General features: G+C 39.7%; 1 protein-coding gene across 1 annotated transcript; it reads left to right on the top strand.

Annotated features, from left to right (window-relative positions):
• The first annotated feature begins 4,042 nt into the window (after positions 1-4,042).
• On the top strand, positions 4,043-14,634 carry LOC106088722 (sterol O-acyltransferase 1). The gene is made up of 4 exons (XM_013254377.2): positions 4,043-4,320; positions 8,445-8,904; positions 13,388-13,536; positions 13,604-14,634. The coding sequence occupies exons 1-4, from the start codon at positions 4,266-4,268 to the stop codon at positions 14,611-14,613; spliced, it is 1,674 nt and encodes a 557-aa protein (XP_013109831.1). The 5' UTR covers positions 4,043-4,265; the 3' UTR covers positions 14,614-14,634.
• Positions 14,635-14,972: the final 338 nt, after the last annotated feature.

Below are 14,972 nucleotides of genomic sequence, written 5' to 3' on the forward strand. Positions count from 1 at the left end.
TGCAGCGATCACTGCCGTGAGGGTAAATGAGCTTTCTCTTTGGTCATGTGGCGGCTACGGACACTGTGTTATCCTTGATACAATATCCGATGTTCCAGGCAGTGTGGAATACACCCTACCTGAGTCGCTTTTTGATAAAAATTACTGTACCACTATTCCTGATAGAACTGATTGGAACTACAATATCCCTGGAAACAGAAGTTCTATACGGATGGATCCAAACTAAACGACCAGGTGGGCCTTGGGGTGTATTCTAAAGAAAAGGTTACCCGACCACTGTAGTGTGTATCAAGCGTAGATCCTTGCAATTAAAGAAGTGATGGAATGTCGATTTGCATAAATATCGACGATTGGCATAAATATCTTCTCAGACAGCCAGGGAGCCATTAAATCCCTGGAGAACGTATTTCTGATCAAAAAACCGCCCTCGACTGTCGCAGATCTCTCAACTAGGGCTGAACAGTTCAAAATTGACGTGTTCTGGGTGCCGCGCCACAAAGATATCCCAGGGAATTGTAAAGCGGATGAGCTTGCGAGACTAGGAACTACCTTACACACTCCAGGGACACTGGAATCTGTGGGTATTCCTCTAGCGACATGTAAGCTAAGTTTTCAGGACCAGGCCCGAAGGGCAACGAATGAAAGATGGTCACAAAGAGGGGGCTGTAAGCATTCCAAAACTATGTGACCTCATCTAGACTTGAAGAGGTCTACTGCCTTGCTGTCATTGGCTAGAACAGACGTCTCAGTCATTGTGTCCGTCATGACAGGTCACTGTCTAATCGGAAAACATGCGGACAGACTGAAGGTTGGCATCAACGACTTTTGCAGAAGATGTAAGGACATCGAAGAAAAAGAGACTATAGAACACCTTCTGTGTGTGTGTCCCGTATTAGCTGTCTGATTTAATTCGCAAGTTATTGGACTTTTTAAAGCGATCTGGATGGTTCAACGGTAGAAACTAGAAGGCATCTTCCTTCTTGTGTTCCTGTGGTATCACAATGGACGAAAACGTCTAAGCGAGTCTGATGGCAGAGTCCGACTTAAACCTAACCTAACCTAACCTAACCTTCGAAGTAGTAAAGCCTGTGGCTTGAAATTCTACACAAATACTTTTTATTGATGTAGATCGTTTGGGGTTGTAAATGGGCCAAATCGGTTCATGTATTGATATAGCTGCCATATAAACCGATCTTGGGTCTTGACTTCTTGAGCTTCTAGATGGCGCAATTCTTATCCGATTTAGCAGAATTTTTACATGAGGTGTTTTGTTATGACTTCCAATAACTGTGTTATGTATGGTCTTAATCAGTTCATAGCCTGATATAGCTGCCATATAAATCGATCTCCCTATTGGACTTCTTGAGCCTCTAGAGGGCGCAATTGTTATCCAATTTGATTTAAATTTTGCACATGTCGGTTTGGTATGACTTCCAACAACTTTGGTCCCAATCTGTCTATATCCTGATATAGCCGCCATATAAATTGATTTCCCGATTGGATATCTTGAGCCTCTAGACGGCGCAATTGTTATCCACTTTTATTGAAATTTTGCACATATCATTTTGGTTGACTTCTAACAACTGTGTCAAGTATGGTCTAAGTCAGTTCATATCCTGATATAGCACCATATAAACCGTTTTCCCGACTAGACTTCTTCTTCAATTTGATTAAAATTTTGCACATATCATTTTGCTACGACTTTCAACAACGGTGTCAAGTATGATCTAAATCAGTCCATATACTGATATAACTGCCATATAAACCGATCTCCCTATTAGACTTCTTGAGCCTCTAGAGGGCGCAATTGTTATCCAATTTGGTTGAATTTTTTCACATGACGTTTTAGTATGACTTCCAACAACTGTGTAAAGTATGGTCCATCTGTCTATAACCTGATATAGCCGCCATATGAACCGATTTCCTGATAACTGACGCAGATAGCATGCTGATGATATGGAAAGAACATTTTACCCAACTGCTAGTGTCCGACGTTGGCGACGAAGACAATACTGCAGAACCAATCCCTGATGATGGTATAGAATGTTTACCTCCTAGTCAGAATGAGACCCAAGTAGCAGTGACCCGACTAAAGAATAACAAGGCAGCAGGAGCCTACGGGTTACCCGCTGAACTATTTAAGACCGGAGGCAACACGCTGATAAGGCGTATGCATCAGCTTATCTGCGCAATCTGGTTGGAAGAACCCATACCCGATGATTGGAACCTCAGCATACTATGTCCCGTACACAAGAAAGGAGACAAGACGGTATGTGCCAACTACAGAGGAATAAGTCTCCTCCCCATCGAATACAATATACCCTCGAGCGTACTGTATGAAAGATAAAAACCTATAGTCAATGAGATAATTGGGCCCTATCAATGCGGCTTTAGACCTGGTAAATGCACCATGGACCAGATATTCACACTGCGCCAAATCCTGGAAAAGACCCGAGAACGACAAATCAACACCTATCATCTCTTTGTTGACTACAAAGCCGCTTTCGATACTCCTTTACATTCAAAGGTAAGATGACACTTGCTGATACGAGTTCCTCAGTAAATATAGGAAGAACCTCTCTGAACCATTCAATACCAAACGAGTTTTCAGACAAGGAGACAGCCTATCGTGTGATCTCTTTAATATCCTGCTGGAGAAGATTATACGAGATGTAGATGTGAATAGATATGGCACACTAAGCACAAGAGAGCACATGTTACTCGCCTATGCTGACGACATCGACATCATAGTTCGGTCACCGGAAGTAGTAACTGCAGCCTTTGAAAGAATCGAAAGAGAGTCAGTGAAAATGGGTCTGGCTGTAAGTGGAGATAAGACGAAATGGATGGTTTCAACTACTAAAACGCCTAGTACAACCGAGCAGATAAAGAAAATGGAGAAAGTTGGGAACCACAACTTTGAGATAGTCAGTAACTTTATCTATCTCGGCACCGCCGTAACCGAAACGAATGACACCAGTTTTGAGATAAAGCGAAGAATAATACTGGCAAACAGATTTCTACTTTGGACTAAGTAAGCAGTTTAGAAACAAGGCCACCTCTCGACAGACGAAGATTACACTATACAAGACACTGATACTACCCGTGCTGTTATATGGTTCTGAAGCATGGGTACTTGTGAAAGCAGAAGAGGCAGTATGGACCAGTTTGCGTTAATGAAGAATATAGGCGACGTATGAACCACGAGCTGTATGACGACGATAGCATAGTTACACGCATCAAGATACAACGGCTGCGTTGGCTAGGTCATGTTGTCAGAATGAATGAAGAAGCTCCAGCAAAGATGTCTTTTGAAGGCAAACACGGTGGTATATGCAAACCGGGAAGACCAAAAGCCCCATGGAAAAATCAAGTGGTAGGAGACACCTCGAAACTTGGTGTCAGAGATTTTAGAATGATCGCAGAAGATGGAGGTGTTTGGAACGCTATTCTACGTTCGGCTAGTGCAACAAATGTTCAGTCATAGTCATAGAAGAAGAAAATGCAAACGATGCAAACTGCATGCCATTGAGAGCAGAATTCTGCTTGCGGCATGTTTTTAGATAATTTTTATTTATCTATATTCACATGCGCTACCAACCAGACTATGTGCAAAGTTCAAATTCTTTATCTATATATAATTTATCAATGTTTGGAGTTTTGTCCGGGCTGTCAACGTTTGACGTTTTATTTATCTATAAGCTACCGAATCCGCTAGACTGGTAAAAAAACGACACAATTGTCTTATAATAGCCACCTTGAATAGTATTTTCAAACCAATTTTACAATAGCAGTTTTGCATAAAATTTATTATGAATTCTGTATGAAAAGTTAAAAAATATGAATGAATTATCTCTACAAGCAATTAAAATAAAGTCAGGTTCTATGGGCGAAGTTTATACTGAACGTGATGTATCTAACACTGGAAGTAGCGTAGAAATTAAAGACCAACTCAAAGACCAAGCCGGCGTGAATTGTATAAATACATGTTGTGAAAATAGTGTATCAAGTTGTTGGTCATAAATCAGTTTAGTTCATAAACTGATTTCTAGCGTTTCAAACACAAAAATCAGTTTGCTTGAATAAGTCGCATTTCTTGCGGTACTATTTTTAAATGGAGTAGTTGACGAATAGAGCGAAAACTTGTGTTTAATTGTTCTCCAGCGATATAAGTCCAAAATTGAAGTAAACAAACTTTCTCAATTATTAATATAAAAGTGCATGAAGTTTGGCCTTTTAGTTTCCATAAGAAAACCAAAAACGAAATGACTTTAGATTTCATTGGCAAATCAAGCGAATCGGCGAAAAACTCGCAAACTCGTAAGTCTAATGATGTTTTGTTTAAATTTTAATTTGTGTTGCTATTATTTATTACGAGACGAAATGCAAATTGGCTAAGAAAGCCCACTACATGTTATTATAATCGACTCGGAATTGAGGCAAATATATATAAATATGGGTCAATGTAGAACCATATGCAGAGATGTTAAAACAAAAACACTCAAACAAGATATCCTTTTAATCTCTAGAGAAAATATATCCACAAATGTCTTCGCAAACACAAAACAAGAGACCAGCCTCACCCAAAACAAAAAGAAAAAAAAAAACAAGTTAAAGCGTGCTAAGTTCGGCCGGGTCGAATCTTATATACCCTTCACCATGGATCGCATTTGTCGAGTTCTTTTCCCGGCATCTCTTCTTAGACAAAAAGGATATAAGAAAAGATTTACTCTGCTATTAGAGCGATATCAAGATATGGTCCGGTTTGGACCACAATTAAATTATATGTTGGAGACCTGTGTAAAATGTCAGCGAATTCGAATAAGAATTGCGCCCTTTGGGGGCTCAATAAGTAAAATAGAGAGATCGATTTATATGGGAGCTGTATCAGGATATAGACAGAATCAGACCATAATGAACACGTATGTTGATGGTCATGAGAGAATCCATCGTACAAAATTTCAGGCAAATCGGATAATAATTACGATCTCTAGAGGCTCAAATAGTCAAGACCCAAAATCGATTTATATGACAGCTATATCAGGTTATGAACCGATTTGAACCATACTTGGCGCAGTCGTTGGATATCATAACAAAACACGTCGTGCGAAATTTCATTCCAATCGGATAAGAATTGCGCACTCTAGAGGCTCAAGAAGTCAAGACCCAAAATCGGTTTATATGGCATCTTTATCAAGATATAGACCGATTCGAACCATACTTGCCACAGTTGTTGGATATCATAACAAAATACTTCGTGCTAAAATTCTTTAAAATCGGATAAGAATTGCGCCCTCGAGAGGCTCAAGAATTCAAGAATTCAAGACCCAAGATCGTTTTATATGACAGCTATATCAGGTTAAAGGCCGATTTAAACCATACTTGGCACAGTCGTTGGATATCATAACAAAACACATCGTGCAAAATTTCATTCCAATCGGATAAGAATTGCGCACTCTAGAGGCTCAAAAAGTCAAGACCCAAAATCGGTTTATATAGCAGCTATATCAGGATATAGACCGATTCGAACCATACTTGCCACAGTTGTTGGATATCATAATAAAATACTTCGTGCTAAAATTCTTTAAAATCGGATAAGAATTGCGCCCTCGAGAGGCTCAAGAAGTCAAGACCCAAGATCGGATTATATGACAGCTATATCAGGTTATAGACCGATTTGAACCATACTTAGCACAGTTGTTGGATATCACAAAAAAACACGTCGTGCCAAATTTCATTCCAATCGGATAAGAATTGCGCACTCTAGAGGCTCAAGAAGTCAAGACCCAAGATCGGTTTATATGACAACTATATTAGGTTATGGACCGATTCGAACCATACATAGCAAAGTTGTTGGATATCATAACAAAACACGTCGTGCAAAATTTCATTCCAATCGGATAAGAATTGCGCCCCCCAGAGGCTTAAGAAGTCAAGATCGGTTTATATGGCAGGTATATCAAAACATGCACCGATATGGCCCATTTACAAAACCGACCTACACTAATAAGAAGTGTCTGTGCAAAATTTCAAGCAGCTAGCTTTACTCCTTCGGAAGTTAGCGTGCTTTCGACAGACGGACGGACGAACAGACGGATGGACAGACGGACGGACATGGCTAGATCGACGTAAAATGTCGCGACGATCAAGAATATATCTACTTTATGGGGTCTCAGACGAATATTTCGAGTAGTTACAAACAGAATGACGAAATTAGTATACCCCCCATCCTATGGTGGAGGGAATAAAAAACAAGTAAAAAGGCGTAAAGTTCGGCCGGGCCGAACTTTGGATACCCACCACCTCGGATATATATGTATATCACCATTCGTCAAAATCCGGTTAAAAATGCATACCTTATGCCCCATAGCAGCTATCCTTTTCGAATTACACCGAAATTGGGTCAATTTGCATTTTATTCGTTTAAGAAGTCTATCCGGGAGATCAGCCTATATGGGAACTTTATTAAGATAAATTACGGTGTAGCCCATCTCGAAAATTAACTATTATATGAGGCTACCGTAGCACGAGGTTAGCATTTCCGCCTATAACGCTGAACGCCTGGGTTCGAATCCTGGCGAGACCATCAGAAAAAAATTTCAGCAGTGGTTTTCCCCTCCTAATGATGGCAACTATACTATACCATGTAAAACTTCTCTCCAAAGAGGTGTCGTACTGCGGCACGCTGTTCGGACTCGGCTATAAAAAGGAGGCTCCTTACCATTGAGCCTACCCTGGGTTCGGTTGAAAAGAGGGTGCAGATATTAATCCGCCCCATGCCACTATGGACATACACCTAAGCCAGTAATCGGCTTGCTGTGCGCTCTACAAACTATAAAGTTACCTCTAAAAAGAAAATTTTAAGTTAGGAATTCCGTGCTACTTACAAAATACTTAATTGTTTTCAATGCCACTCACCTAAGTTGGTTCATGTCTGACATTGTGTCTCCACCTAAGTACCGGTATCTGTTGGACGCGAAAGCCGGGCAATGACAAAGGAAATGCTCCAACATCTCATCTTCTTCCCCGCATGCCCTACACATGCTATCACTTGCCGCACCGATTTTACATAAGTGAGCTCGTAGTCTTATGTGTCCCGCTATGATACCAATAGCTATACTGACCTCCTTCTTGCTTCCTTTCAGTAATAGCCTCGTCTTCTCACGATCTGAATCCCCCCACAGGATTTTCGCCGTTCTACCGACCGTTTCGCTGTTCCACAATGTTGTATGCGCATTCGTCGCCCATTCTCTTAACTCAGACTGCGTCGACCCGAAAGGCTTCGGTTTAACCAAGTTTATTGACGGCAGTCCCTTTTATTTCCCCCTTACTCCGTTATGGCCCGGCAACCAAATAATGCGGATTTTCCCATCCTCAGAGAAGGCGTTAATCTTCTTCTTACACTGCAAGACGGTTCGTGACCTTACCGTACTGGTTGTTATTGCCCTTATGGCAATTTTATTGTCGGTAAAGATGTTCACACTCGACGTCCATCACACCATTTCACGCATTCCGTGATCGCCCGGATCTCCGCCTGCAGGACCGTATTATGGTCAGGCAGTCTTAAACAGATCTCAGTCCCTGGGCTTTCAATGTAAACCCCAAGGCCCACTCTGTCCTCTAGCTTTGATCCATCCGTGTAACATGATCTTCCAGATGGCAATACAAGGGTTCCGTCGCGCCATATGAACCGATCTTAGATCTTGACTTCTTAAGCCACTAGAGCGCGCAATTTTTATCCGATTTAGCTGAAATTTTGCATGAGGTGTTTTGTTACGATTTCCAACAACTGTGCAAAGTACGGGTAAAATCGATGCATGATCTGATATAGTTGTCATATAAACCGATTTGGGGTCTTGACTTCGTGAGCCTTTATATGGCCCAAATCCTATCCGATTTTGCTAAAATTTTGACCGACGTGTTTCGTTATGACTTTCACCAACTGTGTAAAGTATGGTTTAAATCGGTCCATAACCTGATATAGCTACCATATAAAACGATCAGGGATCTTGACTTCTTGAGCCTCTATAGGGCGCAAGTAATATCTGATTTGAGTGACATTTTGTACAACGGCTTCTCCCATGACCTTCTACATACGTGTCAAATATGGTCTGAATCGGTCTATAACCTAATACAGCTCCGTTATAAAACGATCTCCCTATTTTACTTTTTGAGCCCCTAAAAGGGCGAAATCCTTATTCGATTTGGCTGAAATTTTACACAATGACTTCTACTGTGGTCTCCAACATTCATTTCATTATGATCCGAATAGGACCAAAACTTGATATAGCTCCAATAGCATAGCAATTCTTTTCTTTTATACTTTCCTTTCCTTTGTTTGCCTAAAAAGAGGCACCGGGAAAATAACTCGAAAAATGCGATCCATGGTGGAGGGTAATATAATATTCATGCATGCTTTTACTTGTGGTTATTATTTTTTATAGGATCCACCATCTCACATGGCAATGCAAACGCAAGGACACTTAGAGATGAGCCTTTGGATTTAACTGATGTAATCGAAGACCATGAAAAGGAACTCAATAGACGTGAACTGTACTCCTTGGAATTTCGAAATTTTGCCAATTCTTCAAAAGATCAAAAGTCAAATGTTTGGATTAATCGTCGACAGACAACGAAAACATCTGATGGGATCAAGGCTTCAGCAGAACCCGATGGTGGAAATCCGAATATGATAAATAACCCCCCATCTACGATTGGAAAGAAGGAAGACACAAATAAGAAAAAAGAGGGAATGATGACAGAGAAAATGTTTCTAAGACGTGAATCTTATTTGACAGCCCTTTCGAAAGTGACTCACATAAAGACTATTTATCACATATCATATGTCATATTTTTCGTATATTTATTGAATAACATCATCAACGATTATTGCATGAGAGGCAGGTAAATATCGATTTTATCCGTAAGTCTTTCACATCCCTTTTGTGACAACTCAGAAATATTGACTTATGGTCCTATATATACTACATATATATGTCCATATATTATTGAAAGCTCTGATATTATTAGTCGATCTAGCTGTGTCCGCTAGTCGTATGTCAAATGCATACAACATTTTTCATGAAGAAGGCTAGCCGCACAAATACTTTTTATTGATTTACATATATAAGTTGGGATTGTAAATGGCTCAAATCGGACTTTTTTTTAGATATACACTTGATGTCTGCAAACATATTGAATTGAATTTTCTACTTTGAAGGAAACCGTTCCAAAATTTTATACCCACCACCATCTAGTCATTTCGTTTGTAACATCTTGAAATATTGATCTACGACACCATAAACTATATATATTCTTGATCGTGTCAACATTGTGAGTCGATCTGGCCGTATTCGTCTGTCGAAATCACGATAACGGTCGTACGCGTAAAGAAAGCCGCTTGAACATTGTCATAGATTCTTCTTATTCATGTAGGTTTTTGGGGATTGGAAATGGGCCATAGCGGTTCAGATTTGGATATAGCTCCCATATCAATCGATTCCCGGATTTAACTTCTTGAGCCCTAGAGGCTTCAATTTTCATCTGATATTCATTATAAGGACTACTGTTTTAACTTTCGACGCCCATGCCGAGTATTATTCACATCGGACTATAAACTGATATAGTCCCCATATCAACCGGATTTATCTTCTTAAGCCCATAAAAGCCTTCATATTCATTCGATTTGGCCGAAATTCGGCACAAAGACTTCTGTTCTGATTTCCAACATCTATGTCAAGTATAATCGGTATAAAAACTGATATAACCCCCATATAAACCGGTTTTGGGATTTTACTTCTTGAGCCCCTAGAAGCCTCAATTCTCACATGCTTTGGCTAATATTTGACGCAAAACGGTAATCTTGCGGAGAGCTCAGGTCCATACCTTACGATCCTTCCTACAACGTTGATTCTTCACTAGCATATGGAAATTTGTTCCAGCTCTAAAGTTTACGCGCAGATAGCCTTATCAGCTCCCACTGTACGTGGTCTGCAAAAATAGGCCACCCACCATCTACGAAAGCAAAGACCTTCACTCTTTTCTCCACGAAGAGCCTGAGAATCCCGTTTAAACCCACCAAAGAGGAGATAAAACCTCTATTTGCGGAATTACTACTAAATTTCCCATGAACGTTCTACTAAGGAACAGGGGATACTTTTCTCATATCAATGAGTGCAGTCCGATTAAAGTTTAAGCTCAATGATAAGCTCCGCTAGTGACGCGTTGATAATCCAGCCTTTCAGCATGATATCAACAGTTCACTAGAATGGAATGGTTTTTTATCTACCAAATTGTCATGAATGCCCCCAACTTTCCATGCACACTGGCCAAATTGCACCATATTTGGATATATCTGCTATATTGACCGATTTTCCAATAAAGGGTCTAATGCCCATAAAAACTTTATTTTTCATCCGATTTCGCTGAAATTTTAAACAATGAGTAGTTTAAGGCTTCCCGACAACTGATCCAAATATGGTTTAGATCGGACTATATTTAGATATAGCTACCATATAGACTGATCTCCCGATAGTGGGTCTGAGGACTATAAAAGCTTTATTTATTACCTTATCTCGCCGAAATTTGCAACAGTGGGTTATTTTAAGCCTTCCGACATCTGTCCTAAATATGGATTAGATCGGTCCATATTTGATATAGCTGCCATATAGACCGATCTCCCGATTAAGGGTCTGAAGCCCATAAAAGCTTTATCTATTACCCGATTTCACTGAAATTTGAAACAGTAAGTAGGTTAACACATCCCAATATCCGATCTAAATATGATTTTGATCGGACTATATTTAGATATAGCTGCCATATAGACCGATCTGCCGATAAGGGGTCTGAAGCCAATAAAAGCTTTACTTATTACCCGATTTCGCTGAAATTTGAAACAGTGAGTTTTCCTGAGCCTCACGATATCCGACCTTAATATGGTTCAGATAGGTTTATAATTGGATATATCTGGCAAAAAGATCAATATTTTGTTCTACAAAATTAAATAGTGACATATATATTAGACCACTCAATGTCCGTGCCGAATTTGTGCTTATATTACCCAACAATAAATGCGCCTTTTATTGCCTCAAAACGTTAAATTGAGTGATCGGTCTATATGGCAGCTATATCCAAATCTGAGCCGATCTGAGCCAAATTGAAGAAGAATTGCGAAGGGCTTAACATAACTCACTGTCCCAAATTTCGACGACATCGGACTATAAATGTGCCTTTTATGGTTCCAAAACCTTAAATCGGGAGATCGGTCTCTACGGAAGCTATATCCAAATCTGGACCGATCTGTGCCATATTGCAGAAGTATGTCGACGGGCTTAACTCAACTCACTGCCCCAAATCACGGCGACATCGGACGATAAATGAGCCTTCTATGGGCCCAAGACCTTAAATCGAGAGATCGGTTTATATGGCAGCTATATCCAAATCTGAGCTGATCAGGGCCAAATTGAAGAAAGATGTCGAAGGGCCTAACACATCTCACTGTCCCAAATTTCAGCAAAATCGGATAATAAATGTGGCTTTTATGGGCCTTAGACCCTAAATTGGGTATTTACCCCATAAATACCCAAGCGTTGGGTATTTACCCGGTAGAAACCCATCTCTACGAATGCCCTTAGATCTAGACCAATGGAGGATCGAGAAGGGTCCTTATATACCTTTTAAGTAGTCTTTCTGTTCCTTAAAGGGACTAAGGATGATAAACTAATTGTTCTTTAGTCCATAAGCACGAGCTTACTCGTTTTCTCCACTTTCGGGGATACCTGCCGGCAGGTATTGAAAATGTTTCCTTTTTATACCCACTACCGAAGAATGGGGGTATATTCATTGTGTCATTCCGTTTGCAACACATCGAAATATCCATAAAGTGTATATATTCTTGATCAGCTTAAAAATCTAAGACGATCTAGACATGTCCGTCCGTCTGTCTGTTGAAATCACGCTACAGTCTTTGCAAATAGAGATATTCAGCTGAAACTTTGCACAGATTCTTTTTTTGTCCATAAGCAGGTTAAGTTCGAAGATGAGCTATATTGGACTATATCTTGATATAGCCCCCATATAGACCGATCCGCCGATTTAGGGCCTTAGGCCAATAAAAGCCACTATTATTATTCGATTTTGCTGAAATTTGGGACAATGAGTTGTGTTAGGCCCTTAGATATTCTTCGTGAATTTGGCCCAGATCGGTCCAGATTTGGATATAGCTGCCATATAGACCGATCCGCCGATTTAGGGTCTTAGGCCCGTAAAAGCCACATTTATTATCCGATATTGCTGAAATTTGGGACAGTGAGTTGTGTTAAGCCTTTCGACATCGTTTTTCAATTTGGCCCAGATCGGTTCAGATTTGGATATAGCTGCCATATAGACCGATCCTCCGATTTAGGGTCTTAGGCCCATAAAAGTCGCATTTATTGGCCGATGTCGCAGAACTTTGGGACCGAGAGTTAAGTTAAGCCCCTCCATATATTTCTGCAATTTGGTCTAGATCGATCAAGATTTGCATATTGCTGCCATATAGACTGATATCTCGATTTATTGTCTTGGCTCCAAAAAAATGTTCATTTATAATCCGATTTAACTGAAATTTGACACATTGACTTGTGTTAGGCTTTTCGACATCCATATTGTATATGGTTCAGATCGGTTTATTTTTAGATATAGCTACTAAAAAGTCCAATATTTTGTTATACACAATTGAACAGTGACATGTACTTATTAGTATTTGGTTCAAATAGGATCATATTTCGATATAACTGCTATGGGACATAAGGTATGCAATTTTCACCGGATTTTGATGAAAGGTGGTCTACATATATACCCGTGGTGGTGGGTACCCAAAGTTCGGCCTGGCCGAACTTAACGCCTTTTTACTTGTATGACGCGTGTCAAACTTATGGTTAAGGAAGTCATTCATCAGATAACTTTAGGAGCAGAGGCTTCAAGGGTCGTAAATTGGTAGGTGGTTCTTATATCGAATTCATTGCGAAAACGCCTTTATAATGTAAGTACGACACTAACCAAGCTCGACACCCTGCACACTTCATTTGCAATGCATGTGTTTGGGTTGTAGTGATGGACTTATTTTCCACACAACTACAATACTATAACTTCCATGGTATATACATCTTTCGGAAGTTATGCCAATAGCTCCGAACGCTGTACAACGTCAACGGTTATCGCTATTGGTGCGAGTGTTCAGGTTATAGTACCGTTAAGGGGAAGATCACTTTATTTCATTGCTATTTTGAGGCGAGTTTAATGATCGAATAGCTTTTGCAATGGGAAGGTAAAGCCAGATGACCACAACACCAAATTTTCTTTTATGTTGTTAATTCCATAATATATAAAACCTTTTTATTTTTTTCAGTGTCAGATTTGGATTGGATACCATTAAGTTGGGCTTTCGTGATATCCATTATGCTTTTGGAGTATGGATTTTACAAAAAGCATTTGTTTGTAGCTTATATTACAATATACGCATTTGGTGGAACATTAGAGCAATATTTCTTGAGAATGGTAAAGCATAGTTTTTTTTTTGATAACCATAACTTTCCACTGATCTACAACTTTATTTTCTTTCCAGGATCTTTGCAGCGGCTATGGTCCTTATCATGCCTTCTCGCTTACATCACATCCCAAGTAACATTTATTTATATACCTAGCAAAATATGCCAAACATGGAATCTACCTTTTGCTACCACCGCAGCGCTGTTGTTAGAAACGTGTAGAATGCTTATGAAAATGCATGCGTATACGCGAACCATCTGCGCAAGATTGTCGCATAGAGATACGAAAGGAAAACTGGACCAGAGCATGCCAACTTTTGGGAAATATTTGTATTATTTATTTGCCCCAACATTTCTTTACCGTGATAGCTACCCTAGAACTTCGCATATTCGTTGGAAATTCGCTGTCGCCCGCTTCACTGAGTGTGTGTGCATCACATTTCTCTTCAGTTTCATTCATGAGAATCAGCTTAGACCATATTTGGCTAATTCTGGAAAGGAAGAATTGCTTGCGTCGTTTTATATGCAACGTTTTTTTGATATACTTGCACCTTGTATGTTAATACTGTTGGGTACTTTTTATTTAATACTCCATGCTTGGCTAAACTTCACCGCCGAGCTGCTTCGCTTTGGTGATCGAATGTTTTGTCGCGATTGGTGGACAGCTAGAAATTACGATTCCTATTTTCGTGATTGGAATGTCGTGGTTGGTGACTGGTTTTATGAGTTAATCTACAAGGATTTGTACTTACACGTCTTTAAGGGATCGAAAAACGCTTGTCTCCTCGTCGTATACCTACTATCAGCTTTAATGCACGAATTTTTCCTGATTTATGGCTTGAAAATGTTCTTTCCCGTATTGTTTGTTTTATTTTGTGGCTTTGGAGTTGCCTGCATTTTTATAACACGCCGTCTTTCTGCATCTTGGGGAAATTTATTCTTTTGGACCACTTTAACCTTTGGCAATGGCATAATGTTTTTCTTGTACTATTTGGAATATTACACGAGCCAAAACTGTCCCAAGGAATCCTATAAAAGTTGGTCAGACTTTTTAATTCCACATTTATGGAGCTGTTATGCGAAATAAAGATTTTATGTCCAGAAAACATTAATGAGTAGATTTTATTCATCACAAAAAGTGTACAGAGATTAAATGGAAATTTAGTTTAATATACACCACCATTGAGGGGCGGCCGTAAAGCATTGGGGATTGTTGTGGGGATCGAAAATTTCGACCCATTTAAATTGCCAGTCACAGATAATATAAAGGGTTTTTATACCCTCCACCATAGGATGGGGGTATACTAATTTCGTTATTCTCTTTGTAACACCTCCAAATATGCATCTAAAACCCAATAAATATATATAAAGTATATATATTCTTGATCGTCATGTCATTTTAAGTCGATCAAGCCATGTCTGTCCGTCTGTCAGTCAGTCTCTTTC

Source organism: Stomoxys calcitrans, chromosome 5 (genome assembly GCF_963082655.1).
Source record: "Stomoxys calcitrans chromosome 5, idStoCalc2.1, whole genome shotgun sequence".
Lineage (NCBI taxonomy): Eukaryota > Metazoa > Arthropoda > Insecta > Diptera > Muscidae > Stomoxys > Stomoxys calcitrans.

Coding starts and splice junctions, on each gene's coding strand:
- LOC106088722 (XM_013254377.2), top strand. CDS start 4,266: ATGACTTTAGATTTCATTGGCAAATCAAGCGAATCGGCGAAAAACTCG. Junction 4,321..8,444: donor GGCGAAAAACTCGCAAACTC/GTAAGTCTAATG, acceptor TATTTTTTATAG/GATCCACCATCTCACATGGC. Junction 13,537..13,603: donor AGCAATATTTCTTGAGAATG/GTAAAGCATAGT, acceptor TTTTCTTTCCAG/GATCTTTGCAGCGGCTATGG.